Here is a 24224-nt window from a genome sequence, read left to right on the forward strand (position 1 = left end):
GAGAAATAAAATAAAGCTACTAGAATGGCCGAGACAATCACAGGATGTTCAGATTCAGCTGAACTTTAGTTAACAGTTTGGTTTGGTATTTAGTCTTGACCCAAACCCCATATAAATTAATGGGCAACCAAACTTTGGTGTTATTAAATGGTTGTAGAAAGGGCTGGGGGGCTGATAAGAAAAAAGCAAAATAGGGGTAAGAGACTAACAATTGCCTGGTAAAGCAGACAGCTGATGGCTGCAGCTGTCTACTTTGCTTTACCTTGGCTGGTTATTAAAAATAGAATATAGAGGGAACTCCAGCACACCATCCACTCCCACACACAAAAAAGAGAAAATAGAGAATTCTTCATGCAAATTCAATTTTATTGATCAAGAGGAATTGATCACAATAAATGAAATGTGGTGGTGTCCATACAACATGACGTTTCGGCCATTAGCCTTTGTCAAACTGGACTTTATCTAGATTATGTATAGATTATAACCACTCAAGTGTGGGTCACAATCTGTGTGTCATCGAATATGCCTCAGGCTACTGTCGTAGCAGAGAAAGGTGATATAGTACCATATGTACCGGATTACAGGAGGTTCAGTTCTTGGACCCCTGCTGTTCTCCATTTACACCTTCGGCCTGGGATAGCTCATAGAGTCCCACGGCTTTCAGTATCACCTCTACGCTGATGATACGCAGATCTACCTCTCTGGACCTGACATCACCTCCCTACTAACCAGAATCTTACAATGTTTGTCTACTATTTCATCCTTTTTCTCTGCTCAATTCCTAAAACTGAACATGGACAAAACAGAATTCATTGTCTTTCCTCCTCCTCACTCAACTCCCCCACCTGACATATCCATCAATGTCAATGGCTGCCCACTTTCCCCAGTGCCACGCACTCGTTGCCTGGGAGTAATTCTAGACTCTGATCTCTCTTTCAAGCCACACATCCAAGCCCTCTCCACCTCCTGCTGCCTCTGACTCAAATACATTTCCCAGATTCGCACATTCCTTTCCCAAGAAGCTGCAAAAACCCTAATACATGCCCTTATTATCTCCCGCCTGGATTATTGCAACCTCCTGCTCTGTGGCATCCCTTCTAACAGTCTCGCACCCCTACAATCTATTCTAAACTATGCTGCCCGGCTAATCCACCTGTCCCCCCACTACTCCCCGACCTCTCCTCTCTGCCAATCCCTTCAAGGGCTTACAATTGTCCAACGACTCCAGTTCAAAACACTAACCATGACATACAAAGCCATCCGCAACCTGTCTCCTCCCTACATCTGTGACCTAGTCTCCCGGTACTTACCTACACGTAACCTCTGATCCTCACAAGATCTCCTTCTCTACTCCCCTCTCATCTCCTCTTCCCACCATCGCAACCAAGATTTCGCCCGTGCATCCCCCATACTCTGGAATGCTCTGCCACAACACATCAGACTCTCGCCTACCTTGACAAGCTTCAAAAGGAACCTGAAGACCCACCTCTTCCGACAAGCCTACAACCTGCCGTAACCCTCAGTCTGATATAGCACCGAACAACTAGCTCTACCCTCACCTACTGTATCCTCACCTATCTCTTGTAGACTGTGAGCCCTCGCGGGCAGGGACCTCTGTCCTCCTGTACCAATCTGTGCCTTGTATTGTTTATGATTATTGTACTTGTCCCTATTATGTATACCCCCTTTCACATATAAAGAGCCATGGAATTGATGGCGCTATAATAATAATAATAATAAGAAGAAGAATTACCCTGGGGTTATTGCCATTAGTATCAGTAATTGGAAATAGTGGCTCCACCGCTGGAGAGACTGGATAGACCTGTAGTAGTAGTGATAGCTGGGTATATTGTCCTATCAGACAGGAGGATAATTATGTAAAGAAATATACCAGGACCACTATATGAGAAAAGAAAGAGGGAAACTCCAGCGTGAAGCCTGTCAGTGTAGCGACATTACAGAGCTACACTGACAGGCTTCACGTCCAGTAGCGGTACAGTAGTACGACTTCACAGATATCTGGATCTTCCGGAGATATAGTACATACTGCCAGCTACACTGGCTGGAGTTTCCCTCTTTCTTTTCTCATATAGTGGTCCTGGTATATTTGTTTACATAATTATCCTCCTTTCTGATAGGATCCGAAACGTCATTTTGTATGGACAACAACACATTTCATTTGTTGTGATCAATTCCTCTTGATCAATAAAATTGAATTTGCATGAAGAATTCTCTATTTTCTCTTTTTTTTGTGTGGGAGTGGATGGTGTGCCGGAGTTCCCTCTATATTGTATGACTATTTTTACTCCAGAGCGCCCATTGTTCAGTGTCGCAAAGCTTTCTCCTCCTAGTCTACAGGTTATCAAAAATAGAGGTGACACCATGACTTTTTTAAATCCATTTATAAATAATTAAAAATCACGGCGTGGGGTCCCCCCTATTTTTGATAACCAGTCAAGGTAAAGCAGACAGCTGAGGAGCTGGTATTATCAGACTGGGAAAACCCTTAGTTTTTGCTCCTTCCCAGCCTAAAAATAGCAGCCCGCAATCGACATAGAAGAGGCGCATGCTTAGAAATGGTGCATGCTAGCGATTTCACTGGTGCGGTGGCAATCAGGGGTAATACTTTGGGGGTTGCTGTCAGCTGTGAATTGATAGCTGGCATCAAGCCCATGGGTTAGTAATGGAGACAGCCACATTAATAACCCTTTAAGTGTAAAGTAAAAAAAAATACACAGAGAAAAAAGGGTTTATTTGAATAAAGACTCCCCCACACTTCTTAGTTCGTCAATTTATTAATATAAAATAATCCTCAAAGTTCCGACATAATCCAAAATGCTGTTAAAATATTGAGTTAAGTAAGGTGTAAAAATCGCTGCGCTCCTCCGATTCTGCCGTTCTTTTCCATTTTGTGCTGCATTGCTCCATTGCAGAGATATTCACATTTGTTTACCCTGAAGCACAGTATGTGAAATCTCTGCTTGCAGCCCAACTGGGCGATTGCTTTCACCATCACTTCCAGATGCTACAAATCTCAGCTCTAGCAGTGAAATACTCTACCAATCACAACTATGGAGGGAGAGGTGAAAGCGCACACCAGCCAGAATGAACAAACGTCATGTTGGCCTGCAAGCAGAGATTTCACATACTGCGCTTCGAAAGTAACAAACGTGAATATCTCCGCAATGGAGCGACGCAGCACAAAACAGAAAAAGTGTCAGAATGAGGGAAGATTAAATTTTTACAAGATTTTTAACTCCAGTTTTTGTTTTTTTATTTTTATCAAATCACAGGTTTACTTCACAGGTTCACTTACATTTTCTCTTTTCATTCTAAGTATTTGTCTATAAGAAGAATATATGAATAGCTATCAGACCTAATTTTATTTGTCATAAATATAGGTAATTCCGTAGGGTTTATTTACTTTTTCTTGCTTCTATATTAGTAATTAATTAAATAATTTGATATGTCTTCTAGACATTCTTTGCTTTGGAAACATTTATTTTTTTAATAGTTTATGAATATTTTATCTATTTTCTTAGGGATCCCATACTCATTAGATTAAAGTTTAATGAAATGGCCAATGTCTGCGATAACAAACAGTCGTCCGCTGGTTGGGTGAAATGATTGTATAAAACCAATGTTGGGCATGTTGTTTTTTTTTCGACTGATGATTAGTAACTGATTGACCGAAAAATCCAATTTTGCCTTGTATTTTGGGCCGTTGACAAAAGATCATTCGTTTGCACATTTTCATCTAATGTGTATGGAGGTCGTTGGGATACCTGTTGTGCTGGGGAAAGGAGAGTGTACGCCAGACAATTTGCATTAGTTACGTTTGAAGGTTATGGTAATGATGGCATGGTTTTAATTGCGCGTGATCAAATGTAGCCTTAGCCTAGAATTAGAAGTAATGGCAAGAATTGTATATATACTAATCTACAAAAGTTGACATCCATACCAACTCAAGCTCTAGACTCATGATGTCCCCTCATTACTCCATCTATTCTTTTACAGACCAATCCCAACCTCAGACAGAAATGCTACTCTATATCCCCGAAAATAAGACCTACCTAGAAAATAACCTCTAGTAGGATTTTGGGGGCTTGTTTGACTACACTTAAAATATAAGTCCTTCTCCAAAAATAAGCTTAGTTTCAGTTTCATGAGGAAGTGTCCAAGCAGCTGAAAAAGTTAAAAAAAAAAAAAAAATAATGCAGCAGGCCTCTTCATCAAAGAAAGCAGACCACCCCCGGCCCCCCAAATAAATTGCACTCACTAGACACCAAACAATTACAGTTGGCCACTTGTGGATGGGCTCTCACACAGAGATTTGCGGAGCTGTCAGGTCCCTCGTCATTCCAGCAGTATTGCCCTGCAGCTCTCACAAACAGATCAGGTACTAGTATCATTCCGCATAAGTGATACTGCTTCCAGTCACCAGGGGGAGCTAACTGCTGTAGAACTCAAGGGGATCTGACAGCAAAGCAGATCTGTATGTGAGAGCACATTCACGTGCCAACTAATTGTTTGGGGTTTCTTAAGTGCGATTCTTTTAGGGAGTGTCTGCTTTCTTTTGGGGGTAAACTTAACAGTACATAGAGAATAATACATTTAAGCAAGTAACTTAAACCATTGTAAATATGGTGTGTACCCACCACTATATAGTTACACTGGACATAGACGCCATTTGCTTGCTGTTTGGGTAGTGGAAGTTGTAGGATTACTTACTAACTGGTGCAATATTATGTACGATCTCTACACCGTGCAGTATATGTTGTGTTATTTTTTTTATTTATTTTTTTTTTAACAGTGTTTGAAATGTTTGTGAAATTTGCAGAAACTACTCAGAAACAATGTCTTACCAAATCTATTTTTTTCATGTTTGTTAGGTATTCCTAACCATGGACAAACCAGACAAATGGTAAGATAATGTTCATTTAAAGAGAAACCAAAAACTTCCAATGCAATTAGCTTGAAGTGGTTTTGTGCACCTGAAATTCAGCACATTTTTTTTTTCTGTTTTTGACATTTTTTTTTTTTTACTTTTTTTTTTTGTTTTATCAACCAAGGGAGGGTTTAATTAAGGATTGATTTAGACTTTGGAGATTTATTATTTTAGATGTAGCATTTTGTTTTTACATCATCACATAAACTTTTAAATTTTATATTCCAAACATTGAATAGCTTATGTTTACTGCAAAGTCTTGTTCGTGTGTGATATAGCAGAATGTGCCTTTTTCTAATGCAAGATACTGCCATGAACATTTAGCCAAGGCGTACATACTGCTGGTAACATCTATCTGCTACCTGCCTCCATATTGGCATCATCTAAAACTGTCCATGCATATTAAAAAGGTTGTCCAAACATACAGGTTTTCAAGCGACTGATAGCTAGTATTCAAACTCTAGAACAAGTATTCATGTGTTCTCCAGAATGTAGGAATCCACTGCCAGATGCCTCTGGAGCAACTTATCTAGATTGGCAGCGGCTATCTAACTAGATAATGATTGGATTAGGCGTTTGAATTTAAACTGCCGATACTTCTCCTTCTGACGGCGGCCTATCTAGCCAGAGAATGCAATGATCAAGTGTTAGAATTTAAACTGTCTACACTCCTCCTTCTGGCAGCGGCCTATCTAGCCCGAGATCAAAGAGAATTGGTGTCTGGATTAAACTGACGATACTTCTGGCAGCGGCCTATCTAGCCAGAGAACGAACGGATCTGGTGTCTGGATTAAACTGCCGATACGTCTACTTCGGGCAGCGGCCTATCTAGCTTGAGAACGCAAAGATCGGGTGTTAGAATATAAACTTCCGATACTTCTACTTCTGGCAGCGGCCTATCTAGCTGGAGAACGCAAAGTTCGGGTGTTAGAATATAAACTGCAAAACCTTCTACTTCAGGCAGTGGCCTATCTAGCTAGTGAACGCAAAGATCGGGTGTTAGAATATAAGGGGCCGATCCTTCTACTTCTGGCAGTGGCCTATCTAGCTAGTGAATGCAAAGATCGGGTGTTAGAATATAAACTGCCCATCCTTCTACTTCGGGCAGCGGCCTATCTAGTTAGAGAACGCAAAGATCGAGTGTTAGAATATAAATTGCCGATACTTCTGCTTCTGGCAGCGGCCTAACTAGCTGGAGAATGAACAGATCGTTTGTTAAGAAATACCGCCGATAATTCTACGTTTGGCAGCGGCCTAACTAGCCAGAGAACGAAATGATATGGTGTTAGAATATAAACTGCCGATACTTCCACTTTTGGCAGTGATCTATCTAGCCGGATAACACTATGATTGGGCGTTAGAGTTTAAAGAGGTTGTCCACTTCTTTTACGTTGATGACCTATCCTTTGGAAGCCATTAATGTCTGATCCAATGGGGGCTGACACCCAGCACCCTTGACAATCTGCTATTTGAGGTGCAGGCAGCCGGCAATGTTCAGTCTCAGAGCCGCCGCCCCGTCTTCTGATAGCGCTGGCGGTTGGGTAATGCACATCTGCCTCCTATTAATTAAAAAGAGGTATATGTGCAGTACCCTGCTGCTGCTATCCGTTAGCAGAGCAGCTCCGGAACTGAGCATTTTTGTCTGTCTGCTCCCGCCGGCACCAAGGATAGCTGATTAGCTGGTGTGCCAGGTGTCAGACCCTGGCCGATCAAACAATAATGACTTCTCCTAAGGATAGTCCATCAATGTAAAAGTAGTGGACAACCTCTTTAAACTGCTGATGCTTCTACTTCTGTTGGCGGCCTACCTAGCCGGAGAACACAATGATCGGGCATTAGCATATAAACTATCGTTACTTTTCTTTCTGGCAGCGGCCTATCTAGCCGGAGAATGCAATGATCAAGCATTAGAATATAAACTACCTTGCATCTCCTTCTGTTGGCGGCCTACCTAGCCGGAGAACGCAATGATCAGGCATTAAAATATAAACTACCATTACTTTTTCTTCTGGCAGCAGCCTACCTAGCCGGAGAACGCAATGATCTGGCATTAGAATATAAACTACCGTTACGTCTCCTTCTGGCAGCGGCCTATCTAGCCGGAGAACGCAATGATCGGGCATTAGAATATAAACTACCGTTACTTTTCCTTCTGGCAGTGGCCTACCTAGCCGGAGAACGCATTGATCGGGCATTAGAATATAAACTACCGTTACTTTTCCTTCTGGCAGTGGCCTACCTAGCCGGAGAACGCATTGATCGGGCATTAGAATATAAACTACCGTTACTTTTCCTTCTGGCAGCGGCCTATCTAGCCGGAGAATGCAATGATCAAGCATTAGAATATAAACTACCGTTACGTCTCCTTCTGTTGGCGGCCTATCTAGCCGGAGAATGCAATGATCGGGCATTAGACTATAAACTACCATTGCATCTCCTTCTGTTGGCGGCCTACCTAGCCGGAAAACGCAATGATTGGGCATTAGAATATAAACTACCATTACGTCTCCTTCTGGCAGCGGCCTACCTAGCCAGAGAACGCAATGATCGGGCATTAGAATATAAACTGTAGGATACTTCCCTAACATGTTTACACATTAGCCATTCCCGCCAAAACATGCAGGTTTGGCTGGCTTTACTCTGTATGAGGTTTTGTGTATGAGGCACCTGTTGATATGTTTCATCAGCGTTATTATTCCCTAGGGATCTCGTATGTGTGACCAGTGGTGACAGGATATATTGGTGCCTTCTTGTGACATTGCCAAGTGGAATAGAAACGTTTGCTTTTCTGTGTCATTTATTGGGGGTGTTGGGTAGTAAAAAAAACTTTGACTATGCATGCTCGAATTGACTTTTTGTGTACGCATACAACCACCACATGCCCAGCAGGAAATTACTATTTTACAGATAGCCATTAAAACAATTATAGACTATTTAAGCTGCACCCCATAATGTCTCCTTTAAACTGGAAAGCCCCTTCTTTACTTTACTCACCCTCCCCAGGTCCAGCGCTCAGTCTCCGAAAAAAAAGAGCAGTGTGAGTGAGTTATATTTAAAGCACTGACCTGAAATGGCCTTTTGTGGATTGGATTTACTGCAGATTTTCCGTATGGATTTGTAAACATAAAATCTGCAGGCAGGAGAGCAAATGAGATTTAAAAATTGTCACCTATAATCTACGGATGATTTCAATGCAGATTATCACTGTGGATTCAAAGGGTAAAATCCATGCCAAAATGAATCTACTTGTCTTGTGGATTTTAGTGCCGCTTTGCGTCTGAATCAGAATTGTTTTGGGTTCTGTTTTATCACATGGGAGAATATCCTAGAATCGGGCGTAATGACAGCGGTTGCAGAGATCGCAACTGTGACCTTGCCCAGCAGGGTTTGGGGCTCAGCGCCCGCCCTGCAGAGAAGCAGCCGGCTCCTCTCTGTGAGAGAGGAGCTGCGCTGTTCAGTGGCAGACTACGCAGCCTGTGAGTAAGGCGGGGCCCCGGTGGCAGCGGCAGCACTGGACCGCCCTCGCCCGTCATTGCACAAAGTAATGATGAAGGATGGAGCAAAACACTCTGCTCCATCCTTAATAATTCTGCCCCCTGTGCCTGCGCTCGACGTCTCAGTGCAGCAGCTCGCGGTGACATCACCACTGGGCGACTGCTGTGCTGAGACATGCAGAGCGCAGGATGGGAGGACGTTCTGACCGGCGCAGCGGGGGAACGAAGATCGGTGAGGACAGGTTTATTTCATTTTATTTATTTTTTTAATCGGAGAATACACAGTGGCCAGAAGCCTATGGGGGTGCATTAAACGGTGTGGGGGCTGCATAACACAATATGAAGTACACCTTATACATGGACTATGGGGGTGCATTATAGTACATGGAGGCCTATGGGGTGGATTAAATGGTATGGGGGCTGCATAAAATAATATGAAGGACTATGGGGCTGCATTATAAAACATGGAGGACTATAGAAGTGCATTAAATGGTATGGGGGCTGCATAAAATAATATGAAGGACTATGGGGCTGCATTATAAAACATGGAGGACTATAGAAGTGCATTAAATGGTATGGGGGCTGCATAAAATAATATGAAGGACTATGGGGCTGCATTATAAAACATGGAGGACTATGGAAGTGCATTAAATGGTATGGGGGCTGCATTATTTAATATGAAGGATATCTTATACATGGACTATGGGGGTGCATAATAATGGAGGCTTATGGGTGCATTAAATTGTATGGGGGCTGCATAATATAATATGAAGGACTATGGGGGCTGCATTATAATATATGATGGGTTATGTGGGACCCATTGTACTATATGGATTGCTATGTGGGGGCCATTATAGTATTTGGAGAGCTATATATGCGGATGGGACAAAGATAAACGCATGGGATGGGAATGTTTTGTGCTGAGGGAAAGAAGCTGTTTCCCATGCTCTGGTATATAGCTTTCCCATGATATGAGAGCATAGGAAAGCTGGGTGCTAAGAGAAAGATGTATATCAGAGCATAAGAAAGCTGCGTGCTGAGGGAAAGATGTATAGCAGAGCCTGGGGAAGGTGTGTGCCGAGGGAAAGCTGTATATCAGAGCATAGGAAAGCTGGGTGCCGAGGGAAAGCTGTATATCAGAGCATGGGAAAGCTGGGTGCCGAGGGAAAGCTGTATATCAGAGCATAAGAAAGCTGCGTGCTGAGGAAAAGATGTATAGCAGAGCCTGGGGAAGGTGTGTGCCGAGGGAAAGCTGTATATCAGAGCATGGGAAAGCTGGGTGCCGAGGGAAAGCTGTATATCAGAGCATAAGAAAGCTGCGTGCTGAGGAAATGATGTATAGCAGAGCCTGGGGAAGGTGTGTGCCGAGGGAAAGCTGTATATCAGAGCATGGGAAAGCTGGGTGCCGAGGGAAGGAGCCAAGTGTCAGCGACACTATCTTGTACCCCGAGTGTCTGTGTACATTTGGAGGGCCCCAGGTCCAAACTTTGCACCGGGGTCCATTAAACTCTAGTTACTCCACTGCCTAAAATGTATCTGCGCAAACAATACATCTGTTAATTATAATTTATATATAAATGGCATGGTTTTTGTTTTTTTTTGTGGGTTTTCTTGTGCTTATAACTGCATTAGTTTGCAATGTGGTTGTCAACATTTTGTGACTCTTTTTGGACATCCTTTGCATTGGATTTGTTGTTGCTGTTTTTTTTAATTCCATATATAAGATAATGGCGGCTTTCAAGCGGATACCACCAGAAGAATTGGCCGATCACTTTTGCCAAATTTCATAGGGTGCATTAGTTCTCACAAGAACTGTTCAGAACAAAGACCTGTTGAGGACTGTGAGTAAGCTGGGTGGACACAGGGAGTGTCATTTAATTAATTCTATAGCAGCTAGGTATTCTGTTATTTCCTATCATAAAAGAAACGTCTACGTTTTTGAATGGTAAGCCTATTTTCTCGGAGGGTATAAATAAACAAACACTCCAGAACTCTTCGGAGAATATTGGAAATTCTTCTTCTTCTTCTCACACTGGCCATTGACTGAATTCCAGAAACTACCAAGTTCCAGTTAGCTGCCCTTAGGCTCCTTTCACATTGCGTTTCAGTGGCTCTGTCGGGGCATATGTCCGAAATCCCGCCCCACAAACCACAAAACGTGTTTCGGACGTATGCTCAAACAGGGCCATTGAATATAATGGAGCAGACAGAGCAAGCATGTGCACCATTTTCAGGTCTATACACTTTCTGCAGGCGCCTTACCAGACGTAGCAGACTGGTCCTGTCGGCGCATACGTCCGTTTTGTGGGGGGGAGGGGCGGGATTTCGGACATATGCCCCGATGGAGCTACTGAAACACAATGTGAAAGGAGCCTTAGACCATCAATGGTATGTTCCCCGGGAAAGGGTCCATAAAGTGCAGAGGCTGTTTCTAGGGACAGAGTCTCAAGTTTATTTTCCAGGACATCCAACAGTGCTTGTGTAAATTACATTTTTAAAGTTTGTACAGGGATGTTTCAGCAAATAGGCCCTCTTGGAGTATTTGGTATTCAGGGGCATGTCTTTGTAGAAATATAACTTATAGTAAAATAACCACCACTGATTTGAGCTATGGTTGGACTGCGTGCTGGGATTAACTTGCTTAAATGCTCTTATAAATAGTGTTTGTTTTCCAGTGAAGATGGAATCCTCCTGGTAATGTTCCCTGGCAACCTTAAAGGTGTTGTCTAGGCTTGGGACCTTAATCTGCAGGGTTCGCTCAGAGCGGGTGGTCAAATGACTGCAAGTGTATGTTTTTGCATACTTCCAGCCACCTTCCAACTAGACATGTCCAGACTTGCTCCATTCAATTGTATTGAGCAAGACTGTGGATGTCTAGTTGGCATGTGACTGCATTTATGCAAATTTCATACTTGACTTGCGGTCACAGAGTCTCCCGCTCACGGTGGCAGTGAATCCTGACAACATGTACACTGCGCACTAAGAGTATTTCCAAGTGTACAGTCACATGACTGTACAGTCAATGACTGCAGATTTGAGCCTCAAGCCTGGACAACCCCATTAAGACTATCCTGTTAGTGTCATGCGATATCATGATTGTAGGGGTAGGAGCTGTCCCACTTGTCCTAACCCAGTTAACGCCAGAGAAGTGGGAGAAAGAGGCAGGGCATGGTCTGTCCTGCTTAACAAAGTAAATTTTTTCCAACGTTCAATCCTGTGTGCAGTTTAGTATTTATCTTGCCATACATCTTGATAACATCATGACCTCTTGGCCTTGGCAAGTTGGTGACTTTGGACCCGTTAATGCAACTCCACGTGACTCCTGGACCTACCATGCATCTTGTCAGTCAGTTTATAAATTTGAATAAAGGTTGAAAAGTTATTCCAAAAATTTAAATGATCACCTATCCACATGATAGCTGATAACTTGCTGAAAAGTGCGGGTCCGGCTGACTAAACACTGAAATGTCTCATCGGACTGTTCATTGTCTATCGGACAGTAAGAGATGGCCGATCCGTGTGCTCTGCTTTCTCCATCAGTCACTTACACAATGTATGGAACATTCTGAGCTCCTTCCTCAGGGTCCGTGTTATCCCAGCAGTTGGACTCTGTTAGCAAGTTATCAACTTTCATGTGGATAAATTAGAACTTTTGACTCCGTAATCAATGGCGCCTTGGGCGAAATTACAGAACTGAAGTTGCTTTTTAGCTTTTAATATTGTTTTTTTCATTTTCCAATTAACAAATCGGAAAGTCTTGAGGAAAACTATTTAGTGCCACCAAGGCAAATTTAAAGCTTCATATTTGTTTACACATGTGGGCCAATAGGTCCACTAGTTTTTGCCTATTTGTGCAGCGCTGTGTGCATTTACCAGGTATATTTCCCAGGAGACCCCGGTGTGGGTGTCATTTACTCCTTTAGGCCCTGTGCGCACTTACTGTTTTTTTCCGCGGATTTCCTGCGGTTTTGCTGCATGTTTCGCTGCAGAAAATGTTCATAACATCTCTGCAGTGAATCACCAGCAAAACCTATGGGAAAAAAAATGCTGTGCGCACTAGGCGGATTTTGACAGCTGCATGTTTTGCTGCGGGATTCCCGCAGCAAAAACAATTGCATGTCAATTCTTTTCCGTATGTCGCTGCGGGATTTCACTCCATTGACTGCAATGTAATCGTGAAATCCTGCAGGGAATAACGCAGGCAGCAAATACTGTGCGGTTCATTGCGTTTTCCTGCGTTATTCCCTGCGGTATTTCGCAGTTTACCTGCGGTAATGTTCATCGCTGAATGCGGTTTTGCAGGGAAGTGATGTCATTATGACAGGAAGAGGAAGCGGAGCAGAGAGTAAGCACACACATCACAGACATAGAACACACACACACATCACAGACATAGAACACAGACACATAGAACACACATAAAAAGCAAACGGAAATATAGAAAAAAAAAACATGGGCTCCGCTGTATTTTTACCTTCCAGCCGAGGTAAACACACAGCGGCGGCCCGGTATTCTCAGGCTGGGGAGAGCGAGGGGCAGGGTTAATGTCCCCCACCTCCCTCCCCCCTCCCGCAGCCGAGAATATCAGCCGCAGCTGCCCCGGGACTGTCGCATGCATTATGCGGCAGTACCGGAGTGTCCCCAGCTCTTCTAGATGCCGTGATGCGGTGGCGATCCAGGTAATAAGGAGTTAATGGCGGCGGATCGCCGCCACTAAGTCCAGGCTTGATCATGGCAGCGGCTATGAGACAGCTAACATGATCAACCCGTAAGTAAAGTGAAAAAACACACACCGAAAAATCCTTTATTTTAAATAAAACACAAAAAAGCCTCGTTCACCCGTCTATTAACCCCCCGCCCGAAACACACCGCTCCGGCGTATTCCACGTCCTGCGATGCTTGCATCCAGCCGCGATTGACACGGTCACAGCGCTGAATGCAGCCTCACAGCGAGACTGCAGAGGTAACCACAGGGCATTTCCCACGGCCGGTAATGTGAACACACATTACCGCTCGGGAGAACTGCAGCGATCTGTCCTCTATCTATCTATCTATCTATCTATCTATCTATCTATCTATCCCTCTATCTATCTATCCATCTATCTATCCCTCTATCTATCCCTCTATCTATTCTTCTATCCCTCTATTTATCTCTCTACTATCTATCTCAGAAGGAAATGATTTTTTTTTTCTTTTTCTTCAATGTGCTTTATTGCATTGAATGCAATAAAGCACATGTACCAACCCGCACACGGCAATACCGCGAACAATACCGCGGTAAAACCGCGGCACACCGCATGCGGTTTTCGGGTGCGGTTTGCCGCGGTTTTTTTACCGCGGGTGCGGTAATCTTTCAATGCCTGCGGAATTTTCTTGAGAAAATTCCATTTTCCAGTGCGCACATAGCCTTAGGGTTTTTTTCATGGGGCAATATTTTCCTGAGCAAACAGACGATTTCACACTTTCAACACGTTCCATCAAATAGTATTTCACTCATTCCTCATGACTGCATCCTTTTTATGCACATCCCTCCATCTAAAGAAGTGCCTATCGCTTGTAATGTAAACAGGATAAGATGGGGAGTGTGGGAGGACGGAACGAAACCTCACGATAACTGAAATATATACATACAATCCCACAATTTTCTATCAAATATCTATCAAACATGTATATTGTCAATCGGTGCTTTGTACAACCAACTTATCTGCCCTTTTAAAAGGAGCAATCGGTAACCCCATCCACCTTACTAAATAAAAACAAAACTTCAGTATATATAGATTATGTGCTCAATAGCAATCTGTATTCCAACATCTTGGGGTGGATAAGATCTTATGTATTACTGATTCTTGGGTATGATAGTATAGCAAGAGTGGGGTTAGCCCTTAAATTGGGAGGATAGCTAATATGAAAAGTATATATTCATAGGACTTCCAATTTTCCACTACTTATACAACCTCCTCTCACTCAGTTGGTTTCCCCCATGTAATGTAATAATATATATACAGTACAGACCAAACGTTTGGACACACCTTCTCATCACTAGAACAACTGTTAAGAGGAGACTTTGTGCAGCAGCCTTCATGGTAAAATAGCTGCTAGGAAACCACTGCTAAGGACAGGCAACAAGCAGAAGATACTTGTTTGGGCTAAAGAACACAAGGAATGGACATTAGACCAGTGGAAATCTGTGCTTTGGTCTGATGAGTCCAAATTTGAGATCTTTGGATCCAACCACCGTGTCTGTAGAAAAGGTGAATGTATGGACTCTACATGGCTGGTTCCCACCGTCAAGCATGGAGGAGGAGGTGTGATGGTGTGGGGGTGCTTTTCTGGTGATACTGTTGGGGATTTATTCAAAATTGAAGACATACAGAACCAGCATGGCTACCACAGCATCTTGCAGCGGCGTGCTATTCCATCCGGTTTGCGTTTAGTTGGACCATCATTTATTTTTCAACATGACAATAACCCCAAACATACCTCCAGGCTGTGTAAGGGCTATCTGACTAAGAAGGAGAGTGATGGGATGCTACGACAGATGACCTGGTCTCCACAGTCACCAGATCTGAACCCAATCGAGATGGTTTGGGGTGAGCTGGACCGCAGAGTGAAGGCAAAAAGGGCCAACAAGTACTAAGCATCTCTGGGAACTCCTTCAAGACTGTTGGAAGACCATTTCCGGTGACGACCTCTTGAAGCTCATCAAGAGAATGCCAAGAGTGTGCAAAGCAGTAATCAAAGCAAAAGGTGGCTACTCTGAAGAACCTAGAATATAAGACATATTTTCAGTTGTTTCACACTTTTTTGGTAAGTATTTCATTCCACATGTGGTAATTCATAGTTTTGATGCCTTCAATGTGAATCTACAATTTTCAGAGTCATGAAAATAAAAAAACCTCATTGAATGAGAAAGTGTGTCCAAACTTTTGATCTGTACTGTGTGTGTGTGTGTATATATATATATATATATATATATATATATATATATATATAGTTATCTTTAGCTGTTATTATTTTACATGGGGGAAATATAGTGATTGAGAAGGGGGACAACGCCTTTTCATCTTGGTTTGTCCATTGTAGCTAGCTGACAATTAAAATATTTTTGTATATATACATTAATCAATTATAGAATTTATAATAGATTGATTTAAACAGGACCCTTTACTTGCTTAAAAAATTAAATACATGGTAAAAATCCCTGAGTTCCCCTAATTCTGCCACTCTTTTCCGTTTTACACTGCGTCGTTCCATCGCAGAGATATTCACATTTGTTGCTTTTGGAGTGCAGAATGTGAAATCTCTGCTTGTAGTGCAACTGGGCGTCTCTGGGGTTGTGTGTGATACTAATAGACTGCTAGATAAGCTACATCTGGCAATAAGGGGTGAAAGCACCTGCCTCCAGAGAAGATTCTGAAATCTTCATAATTGGACTGCAAGTAGAGATTTCACATGGTGCGCTGCAAGAGCAACAAATGTGAATATCTCTGCACTAGAGCGGCGCAGCATAAAACGGAAAAGTGCGTCAGAATCAGGGGTATTTATCGGTTACTGCTGCCTGGAAACGTCATTTGTTTTTTTAGAACTATGTGTTTTGTTGTTTTTTTTCTTTTTCCAAAGGGACCAAACCGAAACTTACTGCTCAATGGGAAATCCTACCCAGCAAAGGTCAGATTAATCCGAGGTGGCTGTCTGCCTCCAGTCAAGAGGAGGCAGATGAACTGGATTGATGCACCGGATGATGTTTTTTATATGGCGACAGAAGAAACCAGGTAGGTGCCATTACAATAACTAACGTAATGTTCTAAGCCTCGGAGCTGACATTAGCGAGCAGTCTACATGGCCAATGTTTATTGTAGTATTCAGAATCTGTAATTTGAATTTTGCTTTCTCCACTTTTTTTGCTTGGATATTTTTTTTTTAATATTATGGACGGACAGAATGTATTAATGCAGATCTAAAGCTTTTTAACCTCAACTTACTGCAGTGTATGAAAAAATCATGTCAGCGTAAAATGACTGCTCACACTAAGCACAGCCGCTCGGTGCACCACTGAAGTGACCAAATAGTGGAGTGCATTTTCCCACCTACTTGTTTTCCATCTATTTCTGACAGGGGCTGGCTGGCAAATTTTGCCCTCCATAATAAGTACATGCTTCCGTATACAGCTTCCACATGCACTACATTCTCCTCAGCCTTCAAATGCAGTACATGCTCCTCAGTCCAAGTATACAGCTCCATATGCAGTGTGCCTCCATGTGCAGTACATTCCTCCTTAGCCTCTATAAGCAGTACATATTCCCCATTCACTGTATACAGTCTCCATTTGCAGTCCATGATCCTCACCTATATAAGGCATCCGTCTACAGTACTTGCTCCTCAAGCACTGTATACAGCCTCCATCTGCAGTACATGCTCTTCAGACCCTGTATACAGCTTCCATAAGCAGTATATGTTTTCCAGCCTCTATGTACAGCCTCCATCTGTATATGGCTTTTTAGTCCCTGTATACAGCTTCCATAAGCAGTATATGCTTCTCGGTCTTTATGTAGAGCCTCCATCTGTATATGGCTCCCTAGTCCCTGTATACAGCTTCCATAAGCAGTATATGCTTCTCGGTCTTTATGTAGAGCCTCCATCTGTATATGGCTCCCTAGTCCCTGTATACAGCTTCCATAAGCAGTATATGCTTCTCGGTCTTTATGTAGAGCCTCCATCTGTATATGGCTCCCTAGTCCCTGTATACAGCTTCCATAAGCAGTATATGCTTCTCGGTCTTTATGTACAGCCTCCATCTGTATATGGCTCCTTAGTCCCTGTATACAGCTTCCATAAGCAGTATATGCTTCTCGGTCTTTATGTACAGCCTCCATCTGTCTATGGCTCCTTAGTCCCTGTATACAGCTTCCATAAGCAGTATATGCTTCTCGGTCTTTATGTACAGCCTCCATCTGTATATGGCTCCTTAGTCTTTGTATACAGCCTCCATCTTCTGTACATCGTTTTTCAGCCCTTCTATACTGCCTCCATATGCAATATATGCTCCTCAGTCCTTGTAAACAACCTCTATTACAGAACATTGCTCTTCAATCCCTGTATACAGCCTCCATTGCAGTATCTCACTCCTCAAACTATGTATACAGCTTCCATATGCAGTGTATGCTCCTCAGCCTCTGTGTACAGCCTCTGTCTGTAGTACTTTGCACCTTAGTCCCTGTGTACAGTCTCCATCTGGATTACATCGCTCTTCAATCCCTGTATACAGCCTCCATTGCAGTATCTCACTCCTCAAACTATGTATACCGCTTCCATATGCAGTGTATGCTCCTCAGCCTCTGTGTACAGCCTCTGTCTGTAGTACTTTGCACCTTAGTTCCTGTGTACAGTCTCCATCTGGATTACATCGCTCCTCAGCCCTTGTATACAGCCTCCATCTATAGTACATACTCCTCAACCCCTTTGTACAGGCTCCATTTGCAGTACATTCTTTATGGATTCTATAAACCAAGGAAAACCCCCCACATAAAATAAAGCCCCACATAAAATATAACCTTTAATCCTACAGTTAAAAGGTAATACGAACAAAAATCAAAACACTCATAGTGCAGGGGACAGATGAAAGGTAACACTAAAATTAGCAATACCAGAAAAAAGGTAGGGTGCAGCTGACCCTAAATCTGACCCTACCTAATAATGGAGGATATCCTCCGCAAGCATCCTGATTCCGGCTGCTCCTGGGATGTAACGTCTATTATCCTGGACTCCTACCAAACTGTCCCCTGATGAACCCGGTGGATCCCATAGAGGGAAATGCATCTGGATGACGTTTTCTTTGAGGACCCCGACTACTGGACCTCCTACCAGATGAGTGACAATAATGTTTATTATGACATATTAGTGCTTGCTTAGTCATCTTGATCTGTTTTTTTAACATTTGGAATTATTTTTCACTATTTTTGCGTGTTTATGTGTATTTAGTGTAGGGTGATTTAGGGACTATTAGGGTTTCCCATCGGTGAATGGGGGCTCCACAATCCTTGGGCGTCATACCCCCCATTGCTAGGTAGGCTCAGATTTAGGGTCACTAGGGCCAGCTGTACCCTACCTTTTTTCTGGTATTGTTAATTTTAGTGTTACCTTTCATCTGTCCCCTGCACTATTAGTGTCTTGATGTTGGTTCATATTACCTTTTAAATGTAGTATTAAAGGTTATATTTTATGCAGGGTTTTTACCTTGGTTTATAGCGTACTGTACCCCTGATCTGTATTAGCTGTGGCTTTTGGTCTTTTTACATTCTTTTTGGAGCCTGTATGCAGCCTCCATATGCAGTAAATTGCTACTCCGCCTCCATCTGGAGTACATCACCCTTCAGCCCCTGTATAAAGTCTCCATACATAGTACATTTCCCTAAACCAGAGTATATAGCCTCCATATGCAGTACATGGTACTCAGCCCCTGTATACAGCCTCCACCTGCAGTATATGTTCCTCACCACCTGTAGACAGTTTTCTGTTTGCAGTACATGCTACTTAGTCCCTGTGTACAGCCTTCATGTGCAGTACATTGTTCCTCAGCCCTTGTATACAGCCTACATTGCAGTATATACTTCCCAGCACCTGTATACAGCTTCTGTCTGCAATACATCACTCCTTAGCCGCTATGTACAGCTTCCATTGCAGTACATGCTCCTCAGTCCCTGTATACAGCCTCCATTGCTGAATATCCCTCTTCAGCCCTTGTATACAGCCTACATTGCAGTATATGCTTCCCAGCACCTGTATACAGCTTCTGTCTGCAGTACATCGCTCCTTAGCCGCTATGTACAGCTTCCATTGCAGTACATGCTCCTCAGTCCCTGTATACAGCCTCCATTGCTGAATATCCCTCCTCAGCCCTTGTATACAGCCTACATTGCAGTATATGCTTCCCAGCACCTGTATACAGCTTCTGTCTGCAGTACATCGCTCCTTAGCCGCTATGTACAGCTTCCATTGCAGTACATGCTCCTCAGTCCCTGTATACAGCCTCCATTGCTGAATATCGCTCCTCAGCCCTTGTATACAGCCTACATTGCAGTATATGCTTCCCAGCACCTGTATACAGCTTCTGACTGCAGTACATCGCTCCTTAGCCACTATGTACAGCTTCCATTGCAGTACATGCTCCTCAGTCCCTGTATACAGCCTCCATTGCCGAATATCCCTCCTCATCCCATGTATACAGCCTTGATTGCAGTACATGCTTCTCAGCCTTTGTATACAGCTTCCATATGCAGTACATGCTCCTCAGCCTCTGTGTAGAGCAGAGGTATCAAACACGCGGCCCGCATGCAGCCCCTGAGGCTTCTGTTTGTGGCCCGCAGACCCCGTGACGATCGCAGCATTATGCCGGGAGCCGGCGCCGGCAGGCACAGTACAGTTGAATCATTTGCGGTGCCGCGCAGAGCAGCTGTCTGCACTTTAAGAATGGATGACGCGGCCAATCAGTTGCAAGGAGGTGATGTCGCTGTATGACGTCACCTCCTTGCATCTGATTGGCCATTGGTATAGTGCTCAGAGCTCCTCTGCGCGGCACCGCAAATAATTCAACTGTATTTGCTGGCTCCCGACATAGAGCTGCGATCGTCACAGGTTCTGCAGGCCGCAAACAGCAGGTATATATCTGCTCACGATCAGGACCCGCTGTGTCCTGGATGCGGCAGGTCCTGACTGCGGGGCCGTGAGTCTCCTCCACAGGTGAATACAGGAGACCGCATCTGCTCATACCCACTATCAGGGTTCGGGCCGCTGCGGTCTCCTCCCTGTATTCTCAGTACAAAGGACCCTTGCGACTCTGAAAGCCGCACCGCAGGTCAGTGTTTGCTGCGGTCCGCACAAGCACAGTGGATGGGATTTCTAGATATCCCATCCACTCTGCTTGTAGTGGACAACCCAGCGCTCTGGACGCAGCTGAAACATGCCGCCTCCAAAACGCTGCAAACACTGATCAGCACGCAGCCCTGAGGGAACGGAGGAAAGGTGAGGAGAATGTTTTAATTTTTTGCCGTCTATAAAGAGCGGCATAATAGAGAACGAGGATGAGGGCACAAGGATGAGCAGAATACTAGAAGGATGAGCAGAATACTAGAAGGATGGGCAGAATACTAGAAGGATGGGCAGAATACTACTGGGCAGAATACTACAAGGATGGGCACAATACTACAAGGATGGGCACAATACTACAAGGATGGGCACATTACTACTGGGCACAATACTACAAGGATGGGCACAATACTACAAGGATAGGCACAATACTACAAGTATGGGCACAATACTACAAGGATGGGCATGAGGATGGACAATACTACAAGGATGGGCATAGTACTACAAGGCACAAGGATAGACAATACTACAAGGATGGGCATAATACTGCAAGGATGGGCACAATACTACAAGGATGAGCACAATACTACAAGTATGGGCACAATACTACAAGGATGGGCACAATACTACAAGGATGGGCACAATACTACAAGGATGGGCACAATACTACAAGGATGGGCACAATACTACAAGGATTATCACAATACTACTGGGCACAATACAACAAGTATGGGCACAATACTACAAGGATGGGCATGAGGATGGACAATACTACAAGGATGGGCATAGTACTACAAGGCACAAGGATAGACAATACTACAAGGATGGGCATAATACTGCAAGGATGGGCACAATACTACAAGGATGAGCACAATACTACAAGGATGAGCACAATACTACAAGGATGGGCACAATACTACAAGGATGGGCACAATACTACAAGGATGGGCACAATACTACAAGGATGGGCACAATACTACAAGGATGGGCACAATACTACAAGGATGAGCACAATACTACAAGGATGAGCACAATACTACAAGGATGGGCACAATACTACAAGGATGGGCACAATACTACAAGGATCGGCACAATACTACTGGGCACAATACTACAAGGATGGACACAATACTACAAGGATAGGCACAATACTACAAGTATGGGCACAGTACTTCAAGGATGGGCATGAGGATGGACAATACTACAAGGATGGGCATAGTACTACAAGGCACAAGGATAGACAATACTACAAGGATGGGCACAATACTACAGGACACAAGGATGGGAGACATTACTACAGGGCACAAGGATGAGCACAATACTACAGGGCACAAGTATGGACAATACTACAAGGATGGGCACAATACTACAGGACACAAGGATGGGAGACATTACTACAGGGCACAAGGATGAGCACAATACTACAAGGCACAAGTATGGACAATACTACAAGGATGGGCACAATACTACAGGACACAAGGATGAGCACAATACTACAGGGCACAAGGATGAGCACAATACTACAGGGCACAAGGATGAGCACAATACTACAGGGCACAAGGATGAGCACAATACTACAGGGCACAAGGATGAGCACAATACTACAGGGCACAAGGATGAGCACAATACTACAGGACACAAGGATGAGCACAATACTACAGGGCACAAGGATGAGCACAATACTACAGGGCACAAGGATGAGCACAATACTACAGGGCACAAGGATGAGCACAATACTACAGGGCACAAGTATGGACAATACTACAAGGATGGGCACAATACTATGGGAGACATTACTACAGGGTACAAAGATGGGCACATTACTACAGGTCCAAAAATGGGCACATTACTCAGGGTACAAGGAAGGGGCACATCACTATAGGGCACAAGGATGGGAGACATTACTACAGGGGACAAGATGGGGACATTACTACAGAGGACAAGGATGGGGGACGTTACTACAGGGCACAAGGATGGGGACATTGCTGCAGTATGGGGGACATAACTACAGGACACAAGGATGTGCATATTATACAGGACACAAGGGGGACATTACTACAAGATGTTGGCTAAGATGACTTTTTTGTCATTAAAAATGATTGCAGTACATCACTCCTCAGCCTTTGTATTTAACTTTTCTTTGCAGTAAGTGATCCTCAGCCCCTGTATACAGCCTCCATATGCAGTACATGCTTCTCAGCGTCTGTATACAGGCTCCTTATCCTGTGTATACAGTATCTATCTGCAGTACATTGCTCTTCAGCCTCTGTGTACAGCCTCCATTCACACTACATCACGCCTTAGCCCCTGTGTACAGCCTTTATCTGAAGTATATTGCTCCTGTATACAGCCTTTCTTACAGTACATCACTCCTCAGCCTCTGTATACAGCCTCCATCTGCAGTACATGCTTCTCAGCCATATGTTAGGGCACAAAATCAATCATGGCAGGTATTTCCTAGTCCTAAGAAAATTTGGACATTGACAGCATTTTTTTTCTGTAAAATGGACAATGCGGCTATTATGTGTAATTTATTTATATTTTAGGAAAGCCCGCAAACTGCTCTCATCCTCTGAAACCAAGCGAGCTGCCAGACGGCCGTACAGACACATAGTCATCTGCCAATCTCAAGCGGGACTTCCAATGCGACACCCCGTCAACGATGAACCAATTGTTATCGAGGACTAAGAAGTTTCTTGACAAAATAATACTTGACTTTTACAGTATGTGAAAAATGAAAACTTTTTGCAACTCTTTGCATCTTTTAAAGGATTCCATGCTTCGTACAAGCATTTAAGTCTAAAGACTTGCTACCCCCTTTGGTCAATTTTTGTTAACCAGTCATTCCCTAAATTCCCTTTTAAACGTGTCAATTTTGACTTTTTTTTTTTTTGTTATTATTGTTATTATTATTCGGGATCGAAGTGACTGATCATGCCGACTGAAACGGGAAAGTAAGTCGTTAAAAGGGACGTTCGGACAGAACTTGTTTAGTGTTTTATTTCATTGAAATTACAGATAGGATTCAAAAAACTTTGTACACTTGAAATAATGTATCATTGCTGATGCCTTTCTTTTTACAAGATGTGTCATTTTACTTTATGGAAGTGCCATTTGTTTTTTTTGTTTTTTGGGTTTTTTTTTACTTCTTGCAGTTATAGACTGAATGACAACAAATCTGTAACTTATGAAACTTCATTTTGAGGTCTGACGAGACATAAATGTGCTTCTTGTGACTTGAGTTTAAAGTAAAAAAAAAAATTAAAATGTTTCCGTACGTTATCCAATTATTTTGCAATGAACGGTCATGCTAAAAAATGTTTACACTCTATTAATATTTTAGTCTTAAAATAAATCTGTGATCACTTTTTGTACAGTTACTAGAGTCCACGTTATCTTACCTGCCAGTATTGATCTGTGTTGCATCCTGTCCCAGATACAGTGGAACCTCGCGTAAGCTGCTTTCACACATCCGTTTTTTGCCATGCGGCACAATACGGCGCTCTGCAGAAAAAACGCAACCTTTTATTTTGCCGCCTGTTACGTTTTTTCCCCGCAAAGACTTGCATTAGCGCCGTATTGTGCCGCATGTCCTTGTGTTGCGTCCGTTTTTTGCCGGATGCGGCATATTTAGCCCATGCGGCGGCCGGATGGAACATTGCCTGGCACGTTTTTTTGTGTGGTGAAAAAACCGCAACGCGCCGGATCCAGCACGATTCACAATGCAAGTCTATGGACGCCGGATGCGGCGTCCTGCGGCACAAACCGCATCCGGCCGCCGGATGCGGTTTTTTTTGTACTGCACATGCTCAGAATGAAGCCGCATCCATCAAAAACCGGACGGGACGCATGCAAAAACTTATGCAACGGATCCGGTTTTTTCGCCGTATCCGTTGTATAGGTTTTTGAGCCGGATTGTG

General features: G+C 43.5%; 1 protein-coding gene across 6 annotated transcripts in view; it reads left to right on the forward strand.

Annotated features, from left to right (window-relative positions):
• Positions 1–23575, forward strand: part of MTA1 (metastasis associated 1) — a 219230-nt gene extending 195655 nt beyond the window's left edge. For 3 of the 6 annotated variants that reach the window (XM_075330605.1, XM_075330607.1, XM_075330606.1), the window contains exons 18-20: positions 4893–4924; positions 16063–16214; positions 22851–23575. In XM_075330605.1, coding sequence (XP_075186720.1) covers positions 4893–4924; positions 16063–16214; positions 22851–22992 — 326 coding nt within the window. In that variant the 3' untranslated portion in view covers positions 22993–23575. The remainder of the gene's footprint in view (positions 1–4892; positions 4925–16062; positions 16215–22850) is intronic. The other 3 variants (XM_075330608.1, XM_075330611.1, XM_075330609.1) reach the window with 1 other exon arrangement.
• Positions 23576–24224: the final 649 nt, after the last annotated feature.

Source organism: Anomaloglossus baeobatrachus, chromosome 12, assembly GCF_048569485.1.
Source record: "Anomaloglossus baeobatrachus isolate aAnoBae1 chromosome 12, aAnoBae1.hap1, whole genome shotgun sequence".
Classification (NCBI taxonomy): domain Eukaryota; kingdom Metazoa; phylum Chordata; class Amphibia; order Anura; family Aromobatidae; genus Anomaloglossus; species Anomaloglossus baeobatrachus.